Source organism: Danio aesculapii, chromosome 1 (genome assembly GCF_903798145.1).
Source record: "Danio aesculapii chromosome 1, fDanAes4.1, whole genome shotgun sequence".
NCBI lineage: Eukaryota > Metazoa > Chordata > Actinopteri > Cypriniformes > Danionidae > Danio > Danio aesculapii.
Genome location: NC_079435.1, coordinates 49,841,142 through 49,866,420, shown reverse-complemented (window position 1 = coordinate 49,866,420; position 25,279 = coordinate 49,841,142). Strand labels below are relative to the sequence as shown.

The window sequence follows — 25,279 nt, the reverse complement described above, 5'->3', positions numbered from 1 at the left end:
TGAACTCCCTGATCAATTCACAAGCGAGAAGAGAAGAGAGCGAGATCACTGACTTTTAAAACATCCATGGCTGTATTTATGCACCATCCTTCCATTAGCTTGAAGCAATAGCTCAACCAAAAATGAAAATCCTGCCATCGTTTACTCACCCTTGTGACTGTCCAAACTAATAGCTCATTTCACAAACATAAAAAAGTAGGATACTTTGTAGAATCAAAGCACAAAATTTAATTCAAAACAGAAACAAAACTAGCATGAATGGGTTTGTTTAATACTGTCTGCTACTATGCTATGCTAAGAAGCTAAACGAGCCATTGGCTTAACATCCAAAGTGTTGTGTTGTGTTGCATTACATCGACTGTAGACAGCATTAGCATTTGATCATTTCTTAAATTAGCATATCATCTAACTTAATTGCTAGCTCTTGAACATTTAATAAACAATTGTTGAAATATTATGAAAGGTATGTTAAGACAGACAAAGTTAGCCAATAAATAGTATTAGCCTTCAACACGTCATGGACATTCAAGAGTAAACATCGGCCATTTTGCAATCTTCAGATTTTCCACAATATCCTAAAACGCACATTTTGGAAGAAAATTACTAATGAATCACTATAAAAAAATGCCAAAAACTTATTTTTAATGAAACTATTTGCATTCATGATGCAAATATGTGATATATTCAAAACAATAAAACAATTGAAGATAAAAAATTATGTTTTTTTGTTTGTTTTTTTAAACTGAGGCAGTTTTTTTTTATTATATTATTATAATATAATTTAATTAATTAATTAATATTTTTATAAATATTGTATCATTTAATTATTATTATTATTATTATTATTATTATTATTATTATTATTATTAATATTATTATTATTATTATTATTATTATTATTATTATTATTATTATTATTATTATTATTAGCATCACGGTGGCGCTGTGCGCACGATATAGGTGAATTGGTAAGCTAAATTGTCCGTAGTGTATGTATGTATGTATGTATTATATTAGTAATATAACTAGTAATATAAAATAATACATCATTTTTATTTGTTGTCTGGAATACTTGATTCTGATTGGTCAGTCACGACACTCCAAGGTATGTTATTCCTGGATAACATCCGCTAAATCTAATAACACAAGCTCATTTTGGTATTTTTAATTCCTCTTGACCATCAATGAATATAATAACATCTATATTCATATGCTTGTTTGTCATGCCACTGTTTTTGAATGTTTGGTGCCATCTTGTGGCTAAACAATACGTAAGTTAGTGTAGGCTCCATTCAGAAATTTTCATTTCTGTCAGATTTTTGCATTTAATTAAATAATTAATAAACTATCACAGCTCAGAACAATGTTTTGTGTCTAATTTTTACATTTTGTAACAAGTAGTATTCTATAAGCAGGACAAAGTACATCCAGGTTTCACACCGCAAGCACGAGCAAAGTGTGAGCGGCGCGTGCACAGCGCATATGGAGAGCAGAAGCAGCACGCAGGCGTTTGCCCTAGCAGTTAGCTATCTATCTATAAATACACTTTTTTTACTTTCCATCTGCACCAAGGCCCATGGCAACTTCCTCCTATGCTGTTTCCTTAACCTGCAAGTCTTTATTTTACAAATCATTTAGATCCTACAGTACTATCTGCTTCTTATAATAACATTTACATATTATCAAACTAGTGTGCAACTTAAGCAAAACTGATACTAAAATTGTTTTAAATTTGGTTTTGTAGTTCAAGCCCAAATAAATATTTGTTGCCGTTTTTAATCGTTTAAGTTCATTTGATTGAATATATAAAAATCAGTGGAAATTATCGATGCATTTATTGGGTGAAATTGCTACATTTTACTGTCATTTAATGTGTTTTTGGTCATTATCAATGCATTTTCACTTTAACTGAGCGTAAGAAGTGTGGCAAAAAAAGACCCAGCACCATAACTATCGCAGCACTGCTGCTTCAGTGACGATCACACCTCGTGCTAATCTGTTAACATGGATGCCGAAAAACACGCACTGCTTACACTCTGCTTACGCTTGCGGTGTGAAACAGGTTTTATAAAACAGCCTGTTGGGCTACGATAACAACCGATTATATATTTAATCCTATTTTATCCCTTACATGTAATATGCTCATATATTCAAGTACAAAATATTGTGGCACATTGTATCATGCCATCATATTTGGGTGAAAATCATTCAAAATGCTGGGGCGACTGGCAACAAAAACAGTCAAAAAAGTGAATCAGTCATAAAGGACTGTGAGTGAATGGCAGATTTTTTTGAGTGAAATATTTCTGATCTTACTTGTGATAACCAGGTTGGTGTGTGCCTGGACTTCTCCAGCTGTGTTTTCAGCAAAGCATTGAAATATTCCGGCATCGTCTGGTTGGATTCTCCGCACTTGAAGAACCATCGAGGAGGTGGTGAGCTTGTATCGAGAGTTGTTGAGTGTGGAGAGAGGGACGGCATCTTTGAACCACTCCAGCTTCGGTGTGGGAACCCCTGAATAATACATTAAGCATGACAAGGTGTTTCAGCAGCTATCATAGATCTTAAATAAACATACACTATTATACATAATTTATTTATCCTGTGATGGCAAAGCCGTCATTTTCAGCTTCATTTCTTCAAGTTTAAGTGTCAGATGATCCTATAGAAATCATTCTCATAAGATGAAAGATATGTATTATTATCATCAATGTTTAAAACAGTTGTGCTGCTTATAAATTTTGTGGATAATACACTATTTTTGAAAAGTTTGGGATATGTAAAACAAAAAGTGAGTATTTTATTCACCAAAGACATATTAAATTGATCAAAAGTGTCAGAAGAAATGTTAGAGGATTTCAGCTACATTATTTATTTAGAAAAATAAATTACAAAATGTATTTTAATCAAAAACTGTAGTTTTAAAACATAACTGGGGACCAACAATCAATCCTGAAAACCATCGTTAGCCAATTAAGGTTGTAAGTTCCGTTGTTACAAACAAAGTTTGTTGATTTGGCATTTCCCAAAACCATCGTTCCAACGAACATTTGCAAACTTGTATGTTTGCAACTACACCTCTGGAGCTGTAGTTAGAACATAGTTCCTGGTTGTGTTCTATTCCCAGTTATCCCTCCTATACTCTATTCCTTTCGAACATTCCAACATTTAAACTTGGAATGATTTAACCCTGTACCCCACACATTATGATAAATCTCTAAAAATATATATATTTGACTGTTTTTCTTTTCTTAGAATGGCTTAACTTGAAGTGCTGTAAAAAATAAATTGGAATTTTTTTTAAGGTACTTTACGATATGTTGCCAAATGGCAACAATGTCCGACAGTGAATCTAACTTAGATTCAAAATTTCAAATAAAAAAAATTCTTTATAATTAATAATTTTGTTGATTGAAAGTATTTAATAGTAGTTGCAGTATTATAAGCTTCAACACAGAACTTGAAACCTTATACATGCTTTCCAACAACTCATATTCAAACAGCTTTCATTTACTCCATTCTTTTTTGCTGAATATTATTGAAAACAAACATAACATTGTATTATCATGTATACAACACGCAGTAAATATAAATATTATCTATAATGCAAATGTCATTAACATACAACTAATCAGCATTATATTACTAGCATTCATGTTGTTATTGTTACAACTTAAAAGTTCACAGCTGACCTTGCTAGCTAGCTAAACCCATTGCAATATTTCACGTTCCACTATTGCACAGTGTTGCCATTTGGCTACACATACATTTGATCAATTTACTAAAAACTGATGTAATAAAAAAAATGCGATCAATTTAATATGTTGCTGGTGAATGAATGACTAAATATAATATAATATAATATAATATAATATAATATAATATAATATAATATAATATAATATAATATAATATAATATAATATAATATAATATAATATAATATAATATAATATAATATAATATAATATAATATAATAATACAAACACATCCCAGGGTATAGTTTAGCATTGTAATCGAGTCCAATCTGAACATGCAAGCACAGGCACATTCCTGGAATGCGTATGCATAAATCCATCTCGGTATATAAGCAGCTAGCCCAAATTCTTACAGTGCAGATTTACACGAATGCCACCTGACATTTGGTAGAAGAGAAAATTATTACCAAAGCAGCCACACACCCACACGGAGAGCTTGATTTATCACAAAGTTAACGTTTTCATCAATAAACCTTCATCAGGGCACACTTTGCTTTAATTAATGAAAATTTAATCTAATAAATTGGCTTTGATTGATTAAACTTCCAATAAAATTTTGACATGCTTCACCGCCAAAAAAAGAGAGCACGAGAGAGGGAGATCAAGATAAAAGTCTGACTGAGAAATCAAGAAGTGAGTGCAGAAATGAATAAAACGCCAATTATGCGCATTAGCAATAATTGTAAATTAAGTCGGTCTGAAGCAACTCATGATACGCTCATCATGGCATGCAAATGAAAGAGTATATCATGGATAAATCCTACAGCTCAACTATTTAAAAGGTCAAATATAGCAGAGGAGTCTCGGCGTTGAGAGTCGTGTCACACCCACAGGGATGCAAGACAAGGATGTTAAAATAAGCCTGTCAAAAACAAGCTCGCTGTAATTAAATTTCTGACAGTTTATGACAAAGTGCACGCAAACTCAGCTTCACACCCTTGCGAAAGTGCAAAAAGAACGAGTCGAGATTCAAGGCAAGTGTAAATTGCAAGAGGTACAATCTCTGCCACATGAAAAGGAAAAGTCTCAGTACTTTCAAAAAAGTTTGGCGAAGGAGAAACTGTCCAGATTTCTGTTCAATAAAGGAGGAAAAATATTACGAAAGAAAGAAGGGGAGAAGAAAGAAGCGTTTGAGGTCTCTCTTTACGAATTTCCCTTGTTAGAAGCCATGAAAAGTGTAACTTTTAGACACTTGGCACTTTGTTGCTGAAATGTAGGTCAGATTTGCGCAGCTTGTTAAAAGGATTTTCAACTCCTCCGTTGCCCTGTGTGCCAATGATATACCTAATGTCTTTTAACTAGATCCTAACATAATATGAACAGTGACACCAATTAGCGGCTAATGCCATTAGCGCCTCGCTCGTCTTTTCTAATGTACTTGACCGCTTATTCCAGATCACTCATTTAGTCGATTAAATAAAGATGAATTCAAATAAGGCCACGTTGAGAAAATGAGCAGAGGTTGATGTGGTGCTTGGCGGAAAGGTCAAGTTTGTGAGGCGACAAAGGCTTTGATGACAGCAAGTCTTGCGGTCGACTCAGCACAAAAACTCGAAGACACCTTGTAGCAAACAGTGACTCGAAAGCAAATTGGGACACGCTAAATATATATTGTATAATATTACAATAGTAAAAGATATATTTGTCAGACACATTATGCTTTTTTTAAGATCTATTTGGTTACAATATCAGATTTTTTCTTGATTATTGAGGCCAAATGAATGATAAAATATCATGACACTCCAATTTTATTGGGCTTATTTTGTAGTTAGGTCAAAAAGTTGACTTTTACCATTTTTTAAAATCCATTTAGTTAATGTCCAGATTCGGCAATAGCATTTTAGCTTAGCTTAGCATAGATCACTGAATCGGATAAGACAATTAGCATGTCGCACAAACAAACAAAAAAAGAGAAAAGGATTTTGGCCGTTTTCCTATTTAGAGTTTGACCCATGGTACAGCAGTAAAGTTCCTTGATTATTACGTCACACTGAGAGTATAGTTCCTACCCTGCTGAAAAATCCAGCTTAAACCAGCCTAGGCTGGTTAGCTGGTTTTAGCTGGTCGACCAGCCTGGTTTTAGAGGGGTTTTGCCCATTCCAGGATGGTTTCCAGCTATTTCCAGCCTGGTCTTAGCTGGTCAGGCTGGGAGATGACCAGCTTAAACCAGCTTGACCAGCCTAGCCAGGCTGGGTGCCCGGCCAAAACCAGCTATGTCCAGCTTAAACCAGGCTGGTCAAGCTGGTTTTAGCTGGATTTAGCTGGTAATTTTCCAGCCTGACCAGCTAAGACCATGACCATAAGAAATGGCTGGAAACCAGCCTGGAAATGGCCAAAACCCCTCTAAAACAAGGCTGGTCAACCAGCTGGATTTTTTAGCAGGGTAGCCATATCAACCTAGAAAATAGGAACTTTAAATTTCTAATTGTACACAACGTAACTACAGACTAGTCAAAAATATTTAAACTCTTTTACTGAATTTGGAGTGAGATGCTAATAGTCTAATCCGATTTCTAAAGTACTTGACCGCTTATTCCAGATCACTCATTTAGTCAATTAAATAAAGATGAATACAAATAAGGCCACGTTGAGAAAATGAGCAGAGGTTGATGTGGTGCTTGACGGAAAGGTCAAGTTTTTGAGGTGACAAACGGCTTTGATGACGGCAAGTCTTGCGGTCGACTCAGCACAAAAACTCAAAGACATCTTGTAGCAAATGGTGACGCGAAAGCAAACTGGGACACGCTAAATACGAGCATGCTAACATTACACATACACAAAAGATACATTTGTCAGATACATTATGCTTGATTATTAAGGCCAAAAGAATGATAATAAAATATCATGACACACCAATTTTTATTGTAAATGGGCTCATTTTGGAGTTAAGAAAGTTGAAAGGCACTTTTAGCTTAGTTTAGCTTAGCATAAATCATTGAATTGGATTAGCAAATTAGTATGTTGCACAAGCAAAAAAAAAAAAAAGAATTTTGGCCATTTTCCTATTTAGAGCTTGACCCAGCTTGAATATTGTTGTGCCTGCTACAACCATGGTACAGAAGTAAATTTCCTTGATTATTACGTCAAATTGAGAGTATAGTTCCAAGCCATATTAACCTAAAAAATAGGAACTTTAAACTTTTAATTATACACAATGTAACTACTAAATAGTCAAGCTTTAAATAGGAAAAATATTTAAACTATTTTACTGAATTTGGAGTGAGATGCTAATGGTCTAATCCGATTTCTAAAGTACTTGACCACTTATTCCAGATCACTTATTTAGTCAATTAAATAAAGATGAATTTAAATAAGGCCACGTTGAGAAAATGAGCAGAGGTTGATGTGGTAGAAAGGTCAAGTTTGTGAGGCGACAAACGTCTTTGATGACGGCAAGTCTTGCGGTCGACTCAGCACAAAAAGAATGCAAAGACATCTTGTAGCAAATAACAGCTCAAAAGCAAACTGGGACACGCTAAATACGAGCATGCTAACATCACACTATTAAAAGATACATCTGTCAGATACATTATGCTTCTAAAATATAGGCTACATTTGGTTACATTATCATATTTTTTCTTGATTATTGAGGCCAAATGAATAATAATACAATATCATGACACTTTATTTTGTAAATGGGCTTATTTTGGAGTTTAAAAAGTTAAAAAGTTGAGTTTTACTATTTTTGAATCCATTTAGCTAATGTTCGGATTTAGCAAGAGTACTTTTAGCTTAGATTAGCATAAATCATTGAATCGGATTAGACAAGTAGCATGTTGCACAAACAGCTTGACCTAGCTTGAATATTATTGTGCCTGCTGCAACCATGGTACAGCAGTAAAGTTCCTTTATTATTACGTCAAACTTAGAGTATAGTACCTAGCCATATTGACCAAAAAAATAGGAACTTTAAACTTTTAATTGTACACAATGTAACTACAAAACAGTCAAGCTTTAACTGGGAAAAATATTAAAACTCTTTTATTGAATTTTGAATGAGATGCTAATGGTCTAATCTGATTCAATGATTTATGCTAAGCTAAGCTAAAATGCTCCCACCAGACTCGGAGATCAGCTGAATGGCTTCAAAAATGCTCATCAACTCTTTGAGGGAGTTATAAGATTAGCCTATTTCCAAAAAGTGTTCCTTTAAACAAAATGTAAACAAGTTGAATCTCAACATTGCATATAAAAATCAGGCAGTGCACATATAGTATGTGTGTGGAATATGGATGCAAATTTTCCATCAGGCTCACTTAAACCCTATTTTTGTACAATGTAAAACATACTTTGAGCTTGACGATTAAAGTTTCCTGCAGGGAAAATGGTATACAATATTAAGAATGTAGGATATGTTTTATATGACTCTAAAGTGGTCAAACTCACAGTGGCTTGTCTATTCTAGGGCGGTGGGCGAAGCTTACCTTTGGCATGACACTGAAGCTCCACGTTTTTTTCAACTTCTGCAATCATAGACCGCTTTGGTTTTGATGTAAAGTGTGGAGATTCTGTGCTCATACGAAAACACAAATAAAAAATTGTAAGTGCAAACAAGATTTAAACATACCTTTAGAAAATAAGGGGTAAAATGTGAAACTCCTACAGTATCACTGGAATGTTGGTAAAAGCTGAGTGGTTTTGCTAGGGTATTGCTAGATGCTAGTGGTTGGTACAGTAGGTGATTGTATGGTGTCTAGAGTATTCTTAGATGATTTCTGATGTGTTCTAGGTGGTTGATAGGGTATATTCAGGAAGTTAACTGGATACTATGGGTGATTGCAACCAGGGGTAACACTAAGTGGGGCTAAGTTAGGATGATTCTAAGGTCCCATGCACTTTTGGGAGCCCCCAGAGGTTATTAGTATTATAAGTTCTAGCAAGCAGGCTAACCTCAAATATTCTTTCATTGGGCCTAAAATTGCAACATTGGTGGCAACATTGTGACTTTAGCTCTAAGAAATCCAAACTGTGAGTTTTCTTTTATTTATTTATTTATTTATTTATTTATCTATTTTGTTAATATTTACTATGAATGAAAATAATCTTAACACTACTCTTATAATCTGTCATTTTTATTTTAAAATCTGTTATTTTCTTTTTTTTATTACATTTTAATATTTCAGGATTCAGTTTTTTCCATTTTTTCCCCTTTAATCTTGACTCAAAATACATTTTAGTAATCAAATAGCACTGATCACATCAAAACTGATTTGCATTCAATGTGTGTGCAATAGACTTTTCAGCATAAACAACATTTAATTGCCACAAAAATAACTAATAATTTCTGCTTTTTACATATTTAAAAGAAACTGTATGTATATGAGAACCTCCCGCATTCCATAAACATCAGATGTACCATCATGTGGCCGAATAATATATGTTTTAGGTAGTTTTTAGATGGTTGATTAGATGTTTTAGGTATTTGCTAAGTCATAATGCTTGGATATTCTGTATGTTTTATTCTTTCCAAGGTGGTTGCTAAGGTGTGTTGGGAAGTTTCTAGGGTATCACTAGGTGGTCGCTTAGATGTTCTGTGCGGCTGTTTATGTACTTGGATTTATATTTTTCACCAATTATCATCAATCTGAGTGTGTTCTTGAGGGAAAACAGGGAGACAAGATGTGCTTTTTGATGTCACGATGAAAGATTGAAATGTATGGATGTGTACTTTTACTAAACGGCATATAAAAACAAGAAGTCAGACCAGAAGTAGCAGTATTTTGTGCCATGCTTAGCTCATTTTAACAGTAACAAATGTTACATACACTCACCGGCCTTTATTAGGTATACCTTACTAGTACCAGGTTGAACCCCTTTTGCCTTCAGAACTGCCTTAATCCTTCGTGGCATAGATTCAACAAGCTACTGGAAATATTCCTTAAAGATTTTGGTCCATATTAACATGATAGCATCACTCAGCTGCTGCAGATTTGTCAACTGCACATCCATGATGCGAATCTCCCATTCCACCATATGCCAAAGGTGCTTTATTGGATTGATATCTGATGACTGTGCAGGCCAATTGAGTACAGTGAACTCGTTGTCATGTGAACTTCAAAGTCACTTAAATCACCCCTTTTTTCCCATTCTGATGCTCGGTTTGAACTGCAACAGATCCTCTTGACCATGTCTAAATGCATTAAGCTGCTGGCATGTGATTGGCTGATTAGAAATTTGCGTTAGCAAGCAGTTAAACAGGTGTACCTAATAAAGTGGCTGGTCAGTGTGTATACTGTATGTATATAAGCAAAAGAAAACTTTTTCATCGACAGCACTTTTATTTTCGAGTTTCATGACAGGAAGAGCAAGACTCCTGTTACTTTTTTTCACACACCATGCTTTTTTTCTCTTCTCGCCTTGTCTAACTCACTCCAAATGAAAAGAGACAAAGAACCTGTTAAGCGTGATGCTGATAACAGCTTTTCACTTACCAAAGAATACTGAGAAAAAAGGAGGGGGTTAAACAAATAACAACAACAACAAGAGGAACAGCATAACAATGTTACTTTGTTTCTAATTCGCACCCATCTTTTATTCTCGCTTTGCTCTCTTCCTTTTCGTTCTTTCTCAACAAATCAGCACTTATTCTGTCTCATTGTACGTTTATGCAGATGAGGATATACATATTCAGATTGGCGCCTGGATCGGATTCAACGGCAGAAACAATAAATACCTCCTCCGTCTCAACCTCTTTTCCACTGCTGGCTGCTCTGACATGTTCACTTTATCTTTCTATAAAAGTCTCTCTGAGCCTCCAACAGCCCCAATTTATTCATCACTCCATTGGCTGCCTCATGCATATGCATGCCTCCCCTTTCGCCCAATCATGTAAGGCGCACACCTGTCAGATAAGCTCATTGAACGAATATTCGTTGCTGTTTCTAATAAGAGTGTGAGTTGAGGTATAAATATTCATAGCTCATCTTTTGCTGAAACAGATCTCAGGGCAGAGAGTAATATTTGTGTTTTGGGATCAAAGAGGTTGGGGATGTTTAAGCCCGATGACCTTCTAAAACACTGGAAACTGAGATTTATTATGCTGAGATTAATAATTAATGATTTGACAAGGAATATTAGGAGACAATTTGTCAATGTGTGAATAAAAGTTTATAATGAGCATGAGAGTTTAGCGAATATGTAACTAGATGTGTAAAACAACAATTCAGTATTTACAACACAGCTGGTTTTCACAGTATAGATTGGATTTTAAAGGCAGATTATGTCATTTTCACCACTAGAGGGCAGTTGCTCACAACAAACAAAGGCGCTGTTTAACGACTCCTTGATTGAGGGTGCTTTCACTCCTACATGGTTCCTGCCCCCTTGTACCCGCCTCCTTAGTGCGGTTTGATTGGGCATACAGTATGTGAAACCAACAATTGCTCTTTGATTCGCACCAAATCAATCGGGATTGAGACCGCCTGAATGAGGTGTTGGGTTGAAGCGAATTCTGGAGTGGTTCGGTTATAGTGAGAAAGCAATACAATACAACGAACTAACAAACTATATCACAGTGGCTATATCACAGTGTATTATGGATATGTAATGGCCATAAATATGACTATAAGAGAGAATGATGACTAGAACAAGATATCATTCCAACCAGTAAAAGTGCATTTTATGTTGAAAACGAAAGTGAAAGCATGCAGTCTCACAGAACTATTTAAATATATATACAGTTGAAGTCAGAATTATTAGCCCCCCTTTGATTTTCTTTTTTAAATATTTCCCAAATTATGTTTAAAACAGAGAAATTTTCACAGTATGTCTGATAATATTTTTTCTTCAGGAGAAAGTCTTATTTGTTTTATATTCGGCTAGAATAAAAACAGTTTAAAAATTTTTATGAACCATCTTAAGGTCAAAATTATTAGCCCCTTTAAGCAATTTTTTTTCAACTGTCTACAGAACAAACCATCATTATACAATAACGTGCCTAATTACCCTAACCTGCCTAGTTAACCTAATTAACCTAGTCAAATATTATTTACTGTCATCATGGCAAAGAAAAAAAAATCTATTATTAGAAATGAGTTATTAAAACTATTATGTTTAGAAATGTGTTGAAAAAAATCTTCTCTCCGTTAAGAAATTGGGGAAAAAAATAAACAGGGGGGCTAATAGTTCTGACTTCAACTGTATGTATGTATAATATCATTACCTTTTTGGATTACTCGACTTGTGATATATAATCGATATATTTTTAGAACCCTTGACAATTGAAATGAGGTTAAGTATGAGGTGATGACTATGTGTGTGGGTGTGAAAGTTTACCTTCTCACTTATAATGTCTCATTTCTTATTGTCATAAATTAAAATAACGATGAATGACATCTGAGAGGAATCCCAGAAAAAAATATATCAAACTCTACCAAATTTGAGGAGAGTTTACTTGTTTTGTTTGGTCCATGTTTGGTCCATTTGGAAACTTTGCCGTGTGAAAGCGAACCGCAGCAAGGACAAAAAAGCAACATTGTAACAATTTTATTCTCTGTTCCGGAACAAAACAATCGATCTACAGGTGTGAAAGCACCCTGAGTGTGGAATCATGAGAGTTGCGGTCTTCAATGCATCCTATGGAACTCCAGCAGAAATTATATTGGATAAAACCAAAAGCAGAAATTGAGGGTGTATGACGTCAAAATAGCTTATTTCTCAGAATCTCAGAACATTCTTCATAACATTTGGGATAGTCTAAGTACATAATTCAGCAAAATATATGACACCAGCAATGTGTGTGAGAATGTGAAATGTATGTATCGTTTACATAATAAGTCTTCATGAGCTACAGCTGTGTGCAAGTAATCAAGGGTAATCAGGAACTGGTGTGTGAGTGAGGTGCCTGATGGGAAATGTAGTGCTGGTCGGTGACAGAATTGTAGTTCGGGTGATAGTGAATGTTTTCCAGTGATCTGCAAGGGCTAGATTGCTGGTCATCGTGACAACATGACACTGTTCTAGAATATTTTGGATTTATTTATGAAAAAAGTCTTACACATAAGGATTGTTCTTCCAAAACCAAAAATTCAATGAAACCATTGACTTCAATAGTATTTGTTTTTGTTCCTACTATGGAATTCGTTGGTTACAGGTTTTCAGCTCTATTCAAAATACTTTCTTTAGTAGTCAACAGAAAAGGGGTTATAAATATTTGCAACCACTTGAGGGTGAGTAAATAGTGAATAAGTTTTCATTTTTGGGTGAACTATCCCTTTAACTTCTGCTGTCACTTATGATGTAGCCGCCCGTTGATTAAAATGTGATCAAGGCAGGTTCAATTGTGATTTTGGAATTCAATGTATTTCTGAATTCAAACTGACACTTTCCACACCCTCAGAAAGATTTCTTAATCAAACCTATCCATCAGTCGCTTCGTTGGAGCTTTCTCCGCAGTGGAACAGCTTTAGTAAATCAGTTCGAGCTACTGGGCAATGTCACTTGATCCAGTTAATATTCATGAGCAAAGAGGTGAGATATTCCCTTTGTGCATGTCGTTTTGATGATGCATGTGTGACGCCAGATTTCAGTGTCATTCTAAGCACTTATTTTGATCTGGTCAGCATAAGCATGTCACTGAGTGTAGCTTAACTAATATCTAAAGAAAGACTGAAATAACTGTAGGTTGAGCTTAAGGTCACTATCTGAAAAATGAATCTATTTCTAAAAGCATCGCCTGATCTGACAATATTTTTGCAGTCTAAGAATGATAACTGTAATGATTAATGATTCGTGAGACTCACGATTCTGAAAAAAAAAAATCTCTTATTTAGTTTTTATTCAGTGGCAGAATCGAGCTTACTTAAAATCCACATTACAGTAAAACAAACTATATGATTAATGATTTATTTGTAAGACGTTAAAAGTATAATTACCCCTCAAACACGAAAATGTACTCACTATTTACTCACCCTCACCCTTTTTAGTTTCTTTCATCTGTTGAACACTAAAGAAGATACTTTAAAGAAAGCTGAAAACCTGTAACCATTGACTTCCATAGTAGAAAAAACAAATACTATGAAAGTCATTGGTTACAGGTTTTCAACATTTTTCAAAATCTCTTCTTTTGTGTTTAACAGATTAAAGAAACTAATAGTTTTAAACAAGTACAGGGTGAGTAGATTACAGAGTTTTCATTTTTCGGTGAACTACTTCATTTTTGGTTAAAATTACCTTCCAAAAACAAACACAATGGAAATTAATGGTTACAGGTTTCCAACATTTTTCAAAATATCTTCTTTTGTGTTTAACAGAAAAAATAAACTAATAAAAGTGTCAAACAAGTAAAGGGTGAGTAAATGACAGAATCTTAATTTTTGGGTGAATTACTTCATTTTTGGGTAAAATTAACTTTCCAAAAACAAACATTATGGAAGTCAATGGTTACAGACTTCCAACCTTTTTCTAAATATCTTCTTTTGTATTTAACAGAATAAAGAAACTAATAAAGGTTTCAAACAAGTACAGGATAAGTAAATTACAGTATTTTCATTTTTGGGTGAAATTACCTACCAACAGCAAACATTATGAAAGTCAATGGTTACAGGTTTCCAACAGTTTTCAAAATATCTGCTTTTGTGTTTAACAGAAAAAAAGAAACTAATAAAATTTTCAAGCAAGTAAAGGGTGAGTAAATTACAGAATTTTCATTTTGGGGTGAACTATTACATTTTTGGGAGAAATTGCCTTTCAAAAACAAACACTATGGTACAATGGTTACAGGTTTCCAACATTTTTCAAAATCTCATCTTTTGTGTTTAACAGACAAAAAGAAACTAATACAATTTTCAAACAAGTAAAGCGTGAGAAAATGACAGTATTTCAATTTTTGGGTGAAATTACCTTCCAAAAACAAACATTATGTAAGTGAATGGTTACAGACTTCCAACATTTTCCAAAGTATCTTCTATTGTGTTTAACAGAATAAAAAAAACTAATAAAGGTTTAAAAAAAAGTACAGGGTGAGTAAATTACAGAATTTTCATTTTAGGGTGAACTACTTCATTTTTGGGATAAATTATTTTCCAAAAACAAACACTTTGGAAGTCAATGGTTACAGGTTTCCAACATTTTTCAAAATTTTTAACAGAAAAAAGAAGCTAATAAATTTTTCAAACAAGTAAAGGGTGAGTAAATGACAGTATTTTAATTGGTGGGTGAACTGTATCCCTTTAACTTACAAATCTGATAAAAAAAGTCAGAACTCATTACTCAAAAAGGTCACATTTACCTTATGTTACCTATAATTGTTGTATTCAGTGGCAGAAACGACTTTCATAATATCTTTATCAGCATCAACACCAATGGACAATGAAGGTATTGTTATAGTTTTTGTGTGTGTATGTGTGTGTGTGCGTGTTTGTGTGTGTGTGCATGCATGTTTTTGCCAATTTGGCTTATCTACAGTAATTGATACATAAGTTTGGAAAACAGGACAGGAGCTGTACTTGACTGGAAATAGCTGCCCAGAGGGATTACCTAAATGTCACCAAGTGCCAAAAACCATAACAAACTTTATACTATACAAGAGAAAAATTGAGCTGACTATGGTATTTAATTCAAGGATATGCTTGGAATCAAATCCATCTGAAAACCCCCCAAAAAACTTTTCTCTTTAGGGCATTCTAGCAAAGTGATATTTAAAATTCTGTCAGAACTTGCATGCAGCACAGAACAACACTGGTCATCTTACCCAGAACAGAGAGGTACGCTTTGGCTTCTGTGCTCTTTTGACTGCTGTTTCGGAGCGCGGCCTCGCACACGTACAGACCGCCGTCTGCTGAAGTGGGGTTACTGATGACCAGCCTGCGACCGAACGAGTCCACTCCTGCAGTTAGTCTCACCCCATTACGCTTCCAGAACACCTGCAGCCTGTCAAGAGATCTGCTCCACACAAACACACACACACACAAACACTGCACATTAACCGCCATACTGACATTAATACTCATGCCAAGAACTATAACGAGCACAGCAATTAGCTATCTGTTAAATAAGCAAGAAAAATACACAATATATGGTGAATAAAGTGTGTGGGCAGCTCTAATCTCACCGAAATCTAATTTTAATGTATAAAACAAAAGAAAAAAAACATCAGAAAAATCACAGTCAAACATAAATGGGTACCTATTATATCCATTAGTGTTCTTCTGTTATAGCAGCTCTGTAAAGTCTATAGTGGCTCACAAATGAGGTTAAAAAATGTGAAATTTGGCACACAGATTGATTAACCATGTCAGTTTTAATTTCTCTAGCGCCATCAACTGTCTAAATCTGCATTTTTTTTGCTTCGTAAATAACGGGCTAATTAATTTTAATAAGATTAACATTTAAAAATCTTTAAAAACTCAAAAAAAAAATTGTACATCTTAATTAGTGGTAGGCCGTTATCAGCGTTAACGTGCTGCGTTAAAGCAAGACTCTTATCGTGCAATAAAAAAAAACGCCGTTAATCTATTCTCAAAGTTGGGTTGGGAGCTGGGTCTATTCTACGCATGCTATGATGACTTTCACCTTGATATTTTAGCGCGGACGTATACCTGACCGGTGAGCCGAACGTTAACTGCAGTTGTGCAGTTTCACCTTCATTCATGAACATTTCATTCATGCCCCCGTGACAAACTGGTGTATTAGACGCAAATAAGGAGTAAGGACTGGTGAGAGCGTTATGGAATTTTAATAACACACGCTAAATGGAAAGAAAACTTCCGCATGTGTGTGTGTGTGTGTGTGTGCACGGTCCTTTACTGACAGCCGCGTGTGTGGATCTTGTGGGAAGATATGGCGAAAAGTCCTACATGACGGTAATAGTTTGATCACGGTGTTTTCTTCAACAATGTCACTAATATATGCATACTCCACGTCTTAATTCCATTTCTGTTTAGTTCAGTTATGACTTCAGTTGGATTAAGGTGTTTAAAAAAAAAAAAACGCTGTTTTGTGCTCATGAAGGCCTACAGTTCAACATTCATGTTTAACTGAATAAACAGTTAGTAAACACAAGTACATCTTCTTGAACATCATTTATTTTCATCACCAATTATCATAGTAGAACAGTTTCTCAAGCAGTTTGTGATGCATTTGGAAAACAGGTGATGCATTGGAAACAGGTGATGAGCCCCTGGTCTAATGCGCCACCTGGCTTGAGAAACACGTTCTCAAAGACTTTTTTTTGGGTATCACACATATTCTGAATGCCTTCGGCAGAATTCAAATGAGCCATTTTAATCTAGATTAATTCTGAGATTAATCTATTATATTTCTGCAAAGCTACGACATTTCAACACCAAACCGTTACTGCGTTCCAAATGAGAAATATTGTCATCTGAAGGCAGTGTTGCCAGATATAGCTGACTTTTTCCAGTCCAAAAGCTGTCCCAAATGCACAAAAAACGGCCAAAATATAACATTTATATGTTTAACTTATTTAGATAGAAATTAACCTAGTTAACCACACTGGCACCCACACGCTGAACTTAATATTGTGTAGATTACACTACCTATTAGAGTAAGTTTTACTTTAGAAATGGGGTATAAATTTGTCCGTTTTAAATTCTTTTGAACATAATTAGGTGCTACTTGTCAATCAGACAATGCTTTTATGTTTGTTCTTCCTGTCAATTGTGGAAAAAAATTATCTAGAACAGTGTCATGATAAACCGCTGTCAGCGCTGCAGGCGCTGTGATGTGTCTGCATGCGAAGGGGAGTCAGACTTTGATACAACTTTCATCACATCCTTTTGTGGGTTTGCCTATGCGGTTTGCGCTATGCACTGGTACCTACTAACTGAATGGAATAGGAGCATGTTTTGTTAAATAAGTTTCATATAAAATCTACATTTCAAAACCGCCAAAATTTAGTCAACCCGCCAATGCCGTTTATTACCCGCACAATCAAATTCAAATCTGGCAACACTGCCCAATCTGGCAACACTGTCTGAAGGGCACTTCGGAGCCAAAACAAACATGGCTGCTATATTGAAGTGTTGTTCCAAATTGAAGTGTCAAAACTAGTCACTTTCAAACGGCCCGTCGGAATGAAAGATTTTGAAGTATACAAGTAATGGACACTTTGGGTCCCTATGATCTTTTACCTTGGGGAAGTTATTTGGTGTTACACACTGCGTTCCATTTGGAAAGGCTCATCTCTATGGTTCGGGTCAGTATTCTATGATAAAACTGGCACCTATGTCAATATGATACAAGAGCCACCTATTGGTTAAAAGTAGTGAGCAATTATGTTATAGCTTATTGTATTTTTGGGCTACCTATATACGTAAAGGCTCAATGCACATAGTGCTTGAGCCTGTTATTGCTGCTTGCAGCTACTGTATATTTACAACTAAATGGCTACAGATATTTTTTGTCCAATCAAATGCCAAAGAACAATCACTTCAAATGAGCTTCCTTACGTGTGACATAAATAATTGCTGTAGGTTAATTTAAATAATTTAAGATTTAAAGAGATAGTTCACCGAAATTGTTTTATTTATTCATCATTTACTTATCCTTCACTTGTTTGAGTGTATTTCTTTGTTGAACAAAATATATACAGTTGAAGTCAGAATTATTAGCCCCTCCCCCTTTGATTTTTTTTTTTTTTCTTTTTTAAATATTTCCCAAATGATGTTTAACAGAGCAAGGACTTTTTCACAGTATGTCTGATAATATTTTTTCTTCTGCAGAAAGTTTTATTTGTTTTATTTTGGCTAGAATAAAAGCAGTTTTTAATTTTTTTAAAAGCCATTTTAAGGTCAATATTATTAACCCCTTTAAGCTATATTTTTTTCGATAGTCTACAGAACAAACCATCGTTATACAATAACTTGCCTAATTACTCTAACCCGCCTAGTTAACCTTATTAACCTAGTTAAGCCTTTTAATGTCATGTTAAACTGTACATAAGTGTCTTGAAAAATATCTAGTAAAATATTATTTACTGTCATCATGGCAAAGATAAAATAAATCAGTGATTAGAAATGAGTTATTAAAGCTATTATGTTTAGAAATGTGTTGAAAAAATCTTTTCTCTGTTAAACAGAAATTGGGGGAAAAATAAACAGGGGGCTAATAATTCAGGGGGGCAAATAATTCTGACTTCAGCTGTATATATATTTTTGGAAAAGTTGATATAAGGTTTAGTAATTTATTTTCCTAGTATGGAGGTCGATTGGTCCCAGCAACTAGCATTCTTCAAAACATCTTCTTTTGTGCTCAACAGAAGAAAGAAACTAAAGGTTTAATAGCACATGAGGGAGATTAACAATGAGGTAATTTAGATTTTTGGGTGAACTGTACCTTTAAATGAAATGCTCATCCAGCTTGACATTGTATGTCAGCACACATTTCATAAATATGTACCAAACTGATCAAACCTAAACATTAACAAATGCATAACAGAGTCAAAGCCATCATGTTTTACAAGCAAGAAAAGGGAAATAACAGACTCGGCTCACAATTATGACTAATGCAAATGACGTCACCAGTGTGACAGATAACAAAAGCAATATAACAATGACAAACATCTCAGAAATGACTGAGGAGCCCTGTTTTTACCGGACCCCTGGCAGTGAGTCAGAGCCATCGGGACGACCCACCTCGCATTAGCGACGCACTCAAGAGTGGCTTCGCTCGCCCCCGCAACCACTGATGTGTTCTTAGGTGCAATCACTATCACTGGGGCAACCAATTCAGCCGGGGCAATAACGTCTGCTATGGAGAGAGACAGGGAGAAGAATGGTTAAAAAAATGAGACAGAGAGAGAGAGACGGCTGATTATTGGCACAATCAATCAGGTTAATAGACTGAGCATCATGGGGGAGATAAGGTTTTGTGATGAGGTGCTAAGATTTTTTTTTCTCCTATCTTGCTTTCTTCTTTTTCTTCTCTCCCTCAATCATTGCGTTCTTTGAAAAAAAAAACATAATACATGCAGACGAAAGTCAAATGACTATCTTCGGTTGACAGATGATGGAGAAGGGAAAGAAAGAGCTGGAGATGGGGAAAGATAGGTGAGTGGCGAAAATGACATGTGATTGCATCTTTTAAAGGAATAGTTCAGCCAAAAAAATGAAAATTATGTCATTTACTTCTCCTTGTGTCATTGCGTGCAATTACACTGAATGAGAAATGGAGCTTACAATCGGAAGAAAAAAAAAAGATGGAAAAGCACTATAAAAGTATCATAAGAGATGCACATGGCTCTTGCAATGCATTTTATTTAATATTTCTATACCATTTTATCATGGTGCGTTCATGTGAGACATTATTATGTCTGATTTATGAATGAATCAGCCTTTTCGAACGAATCAATTAATCCCTTTTTTCAAAAACACTCTCATTCAACTGGATTCCAGAGTTTATCTTTAATAATTCAGTTGCAGTGATTAAGGAGATTATAAAGTTTATGTATTGACTTATTAATTTATACAATTATTTTAAATTTATATTTATCTATATTATTCCACAACTCATACTCTTAATATTGGCACATTCATATCAAATTTTGTGATTTCTGATTAAACAATAAGCAAAACATTTTGATTTTGTCTTGAGTCAGATATTTTCTGTCAATCTCTTTATTTTATTTCCAAATTGATTCAACTCACTGACTCAATAATTCAGACTCTGGATTTAAAAACAGGCTAAATAAAAAATAAATACAATTATTTTATATCTATATTTATCCATATTATTCTACAGCTTATACTCTAATTATTGGCACATTAATTACAAAATTAGTGATTTATGATTTTTTTTAGTTGAATCAGTTTATCTAAATTACAAAATGATTCAACTCAGGGACTCAGTAATTCAGACTTTAGATTAAAAACAGACCAAATAAAATACATTTGTGTTACGCACACAGACATTTTTCATGGCTCCTAAAACTTGTAATATACGCAGCTTGTACTGTAAGTCATGCATTTTTCTTTCATGAAACTTTTAAATATAAAAGAGAAAATGATATGAGTAAATAACAGCATTTTCCATTTATAAGAATGATTCCTTTAAGCATTGACGAGAACAGTGAACATGCACCTCAGATGAAAACCAGTCTACCATGACAAATAAACTGGCACATGGATGCAAACACACACACAGACACACACGCACACTCACAAGCTTTGATCTGATCTTTGATCAGTGACTGGAAAGGTGTAATGCTTTCTCACATCCTCCAAACCCAGAGCATGACAGATGCTCTAACTTTTGTAATATCAGTAGGAACGTATGTAATTTATGCATTCATCTCACTGTATCTCATCATTCAAAAAGATGACAAACAAACCACAAAAAAAAAAAAAACTAGCGAAGCAGAGCGAAAATGAAATACAAAAGACTGGAGCGAGCGAATTGGAATTGGACAGGAAAAGTCAATAAGAAGAGGAAGAAGATATATAGCAGTGCTTTTTCTGAGACATCTAAACACAAAGCATTATTTCAGAACCGTAGATGTACACGGGCACTTTATTAGGTACACTTCCAACTGCTCGTTAACGCAAATTTCTAATCAGCCAATCACATGGCAGAAACTCAATGCATTTAGGCATGTAGACGAGGTCAAGACGATCTGCTGCAGTTCAAACCGAGCATCAGAATGGGGAAGAAGGGGGATTTAAGTGACTTTGAACAGGGCATGGTTGTTGGTGCCAAATGGGCTGGTCTGAGTATTACAGAAACTGCTGATTTACTGGGATTTTCACGCACAAGCATCTCTAGGGTTAAAATATAAAATATCCAGTGAGTGGCTGTTCTGTGGGCACAAATGCCTTGTTGATGCCAGAGGTCAGAGGAGAATGGCCAGACTGGTTCGAGCTGATAAAAAGGCAACAGTCACTCAAATAATCACTAGTTACAACCGAGTTATGGAAAAGAGCCGGTCTGAATGCACAACACGTCCAACCTTGAGGCAGATGGGCTACAGCAGCAGAAGAACACATCGGGTGCCACTCCTGTCAGCTAAAAACAGGAAACTGAGGCTACAATTCATACAGGCTCACCAAAATTGAACAATAGAAGATTGGAAAAAAGTTGCCTGGTCTGATAAGTTTCGATTTCTGCTGCGACATTCAGATGGTAGAGTCAGAATTTGGCATCAACAACCTGAAAGCATAGATTCATCCATGAAAGCATGGATCCATGTCCATCTCTTTATGACCACAGTGTACCCATCTTCTGATGGCTACTTCCTGCAGGATAGTGCTCCATGTCATAAAGCGCAAATCATCTCAGACTGGTTTCTTCAATATAATAATGAGTTCACTGTACTCAACTGGCCTCCACAGTCACCAGAGCTCAATCCAATAGAGCACCTTTGGGATTTGGTGCAATTGGAAATTCGTATCATGGATGTGCAGCCAACAAATCTGCAGCAACTGTGTGATGCTATCATGTCAATATGGACCAAAATCTCTAAGGAATATTTCCAGTCCCTTGTTGAATCTATGCCACGAAGGATTAAGGCAGTTTTGAAGGCAAAAGGGGGTCCAACCCTGTACTAGTAATGTATTCCTAATAAAGTGGCCGGTAAGTGTATGTGTTAAACTATGGGTCCTTAGCTTTCTGCCTTGTTTTCAGGCACGGCACTTGATTTGCATACAGTAGTTTGGCACATTCTTAACCAGCACCAATTACACTGTGCAAAACCTGGTGCGTGTGGTGCTAATAGTTTCCAATTTTGCACTACTGATGTAAACAGATTATTAGTGGACAGTGTGATTTAAATGATTTTAATGGGATTTAAACATCTCATGTTGGACCTGGAACAAAAACAATTATTTTAACCAAGCAGCAGACTGTGAATTATAGGAGGGTGTAATTCTGGCTAATATGACATGACAATGATTTACACGTTATGGCTGATAATTGATGAAATGTAACACAGTTTGGACAAAAATCTGCAATATAAAATATGAAAATGAAATTTCATGGTACATATAGATAATTCAAGTCTTTTAGATGTTAATAAATATGAGTACACACAATAAGATATGTTTTATTTTTGGGCGCATTCATAAAAAAAAAATTAAAATAGATTAATTAAAATAAGTATGGTCTCAGTTAAATCATAATATATGTTATTTTTATTATTGTTATTATTATTATTATTATTATTATTAATAATAATAATAATAATAATAATAATAATATGATGATGATGGTTATGTATTAAATATAATATACTTAATAATAATGTATTAGTTAATTGATTAATTAAACGAATTAATAATTAAATGAATAAATTAATCAATAAATTAATTAAAACAAAATCTTTATTTTAATATCATACATTCCTATTTAGTTGAATCCTTTTCACATTATTAGAATAAATAACATTAAACATGCATTATATAGTCAATTAAATTAACTGTATTGCCTTACTTAAACTACTGGCTGTTATTTAAATTTTGTTTTTAAATAATTGCATATAAATAATTGTTAAGCTAACTTTTTGAACATGACCTTTACTTAGGCCTGTGTTCAATTAATGGAAACATTTGAACCAGAACCAACAAACAACCGCACTCATCTAAATCTTGGTGTGTGAATTGAGATATCAAATTGGACGGCAAACAATTAACATAAATACATTAACTATGATCCAACAGAAGTAAGAATCTCGCTCCAGCTCCCATCACTCAGCACTGCCGTCAGATTAATTCAGCGAGTCTATCCATCCATTCTCAAAGCGCGCTTGAGGAAGTGCTGATTATAGCTGTGTGTTATTTTTCAGAGCGAGCTCAGAAGTACAGTACAGCCCGAAGAACAGCACCAATGAAAAGGAGGATTTGCGCTAAGGGGAAAAGACAGAGTCTGGCGCTTCAGAGTTAATGCTGCTGTCAGATGCTCCAAAGCTCTGGAATAGCCCTCGTGAAAATGTTCAGACCCACGGTCCAAATTTAAATCTAGATCAAATACGTATCTCTTTGGTTAAGCTTTTAGATAATGCAGGTTATGACAGCAATACTAATGGTGACATATCATGTCCATTTTCAGAAGATGTACAATAAATCTCTGGTGTCCCCATGGATAATATGTGAAGTTTTAGCCTGAAATACCCCATGGATCGCTTATTATTGCATGTCAGATTTGCCCCATTTGAATAAGCAACTTTGTGTGTGTCCCCTTAAATGCAAATGAGGTGCTGCTTTCCAGAAATCGATGGACAAACCTGCTCTTATTTTTTTTCTTCCACCATATGGTTTAATATAAAAGAATAAAAAACATTTAATTTTAATAAACATTTTACATTTTTATAAAAAATAAATAAAACATTAAAAAAAGTGTAAATAAATTGCAGATTGGTATTTAATAAAAAGCAACACAGGCTTATTATGAATACGTACCCCTATATACATTTCTGGAGAATGCAAAATACGTCCCGGAAGGAATGTTTTTTACATTTTTGTTTTCACGAATCCACCATAGGCCGCTGTGTATGCTTTTTTAATCTCAAATTTCTCTCACGAGCGCCATTTGTGCCTGTTCTTCTCGCGTAAATTCACTAGAGGCCGCTGTCGACTGACTGACTGACTGACTGACCGATTCCTCCAGCCACCACCCTCCCTAAACCCAACCGATAGTGTTTATAAAAGCACCAGTTGACTCACTTACCACCTTCCCTAAACCCATCTGACAGTGTTTTCAAAAGTAATCCAGAAAAAGAAAAGCCGCGTTTTTAGATCTTACCATGTTCTCACTCTGTTTTACGTACCCTTATATACATATACATGTACCCCTATATACATTTGTGGAGAATGCAAAATACATCCCTGGAGGTATGTTTTTTGCATTTTTGTTTTCACGAATCCACCAGAGGCGGATGTGTACACTTTTTAAATCTAAAATTTCTCTCGTGAGTGCTATTTGTGCTTGTTCTTCTCGCGTAAATTCACTAGAGGCCACTGTGTATGCTTTTACAGATCTCAAATTTCTCTTGCGAATGCAATTCGCACCTGCTCTTCTCGCGTAAATCCACCAGAGGTTGCTGTGTATGCTTTTTCAGATCTCCAATTTCTCTCATGAGTGCCATTTGTGCCTGTTCTTCTCGCGTAAATCTACTAGAGGCCGCTGTGTATGCTTTTTCAGATCTCAAATTTCTCTTGCGAGTGCAATTTGCACCTGCTCTTCTTGCGTAAATCCACCAGAGGTTGCTGTGAGCGCTTTTTCAGATCTCAAATTTCTCTCATGAGTGACATTCGTGCCTGTTCTTCTCGCGTAAATCCACCAAAGGCCGCTGTCGACTGACTGACTGACCGATTCCACCTCCCACCACCCTCCCTAAACCCAACCGATAGTGTTTATAAAAGCACCAGTTGACTCACTTACCGCCCTCTCTAAACCTAACCTACAGTGTTTTCAAAATTCTCACCCCTTTATACGTACCCCTATATACATATACATGTACCCCTATTTACATTTCTGGAGAATGCAAAATACGTCCCAGGAGGTATATTTTTTGCATTTTTGTTTTAACAAATACACCAGAGGCGGATGTGTACACTTTTTAATCTAAAATTTTT

At 35.1% G+C, this 25,279-nt stretch overlaps 1 protein-coding gene across 1 annotated transcript in view; it reads right to left on the bottom strand.

Moving 5' to 3' along the window:
- The window catches only part of sdk1b (sidekick cell adhesion molecule 1b), a 405,910-nt gene that overhangs the window by 157,102 nt on the left and 223,529 nt on the right, over positions 1–25,279 (bottom strand). Inside the window, exons 8-11 of the mRNA XM_056461991.1 lie at positions 19,352–19,466; positions 15,448–15,638; positions 8,183–8,266; positions 2,317–2,514 (exon numbers count right to left, since the gene is read on the bottom strand). Coding sequence (XP_056317966.1) covers positions 2,317–2,514; positions 8,183–8,266; positions 15,448–15,638; positions 19,352–19,466 — 588 coding nt within the window. The remainder of the gene's footprint in view (positions 1–2,316; positions 2,515–8,182; positions 8,267–15,447; positions 15,639–19,351; positions 19,467–25,279) is intronic.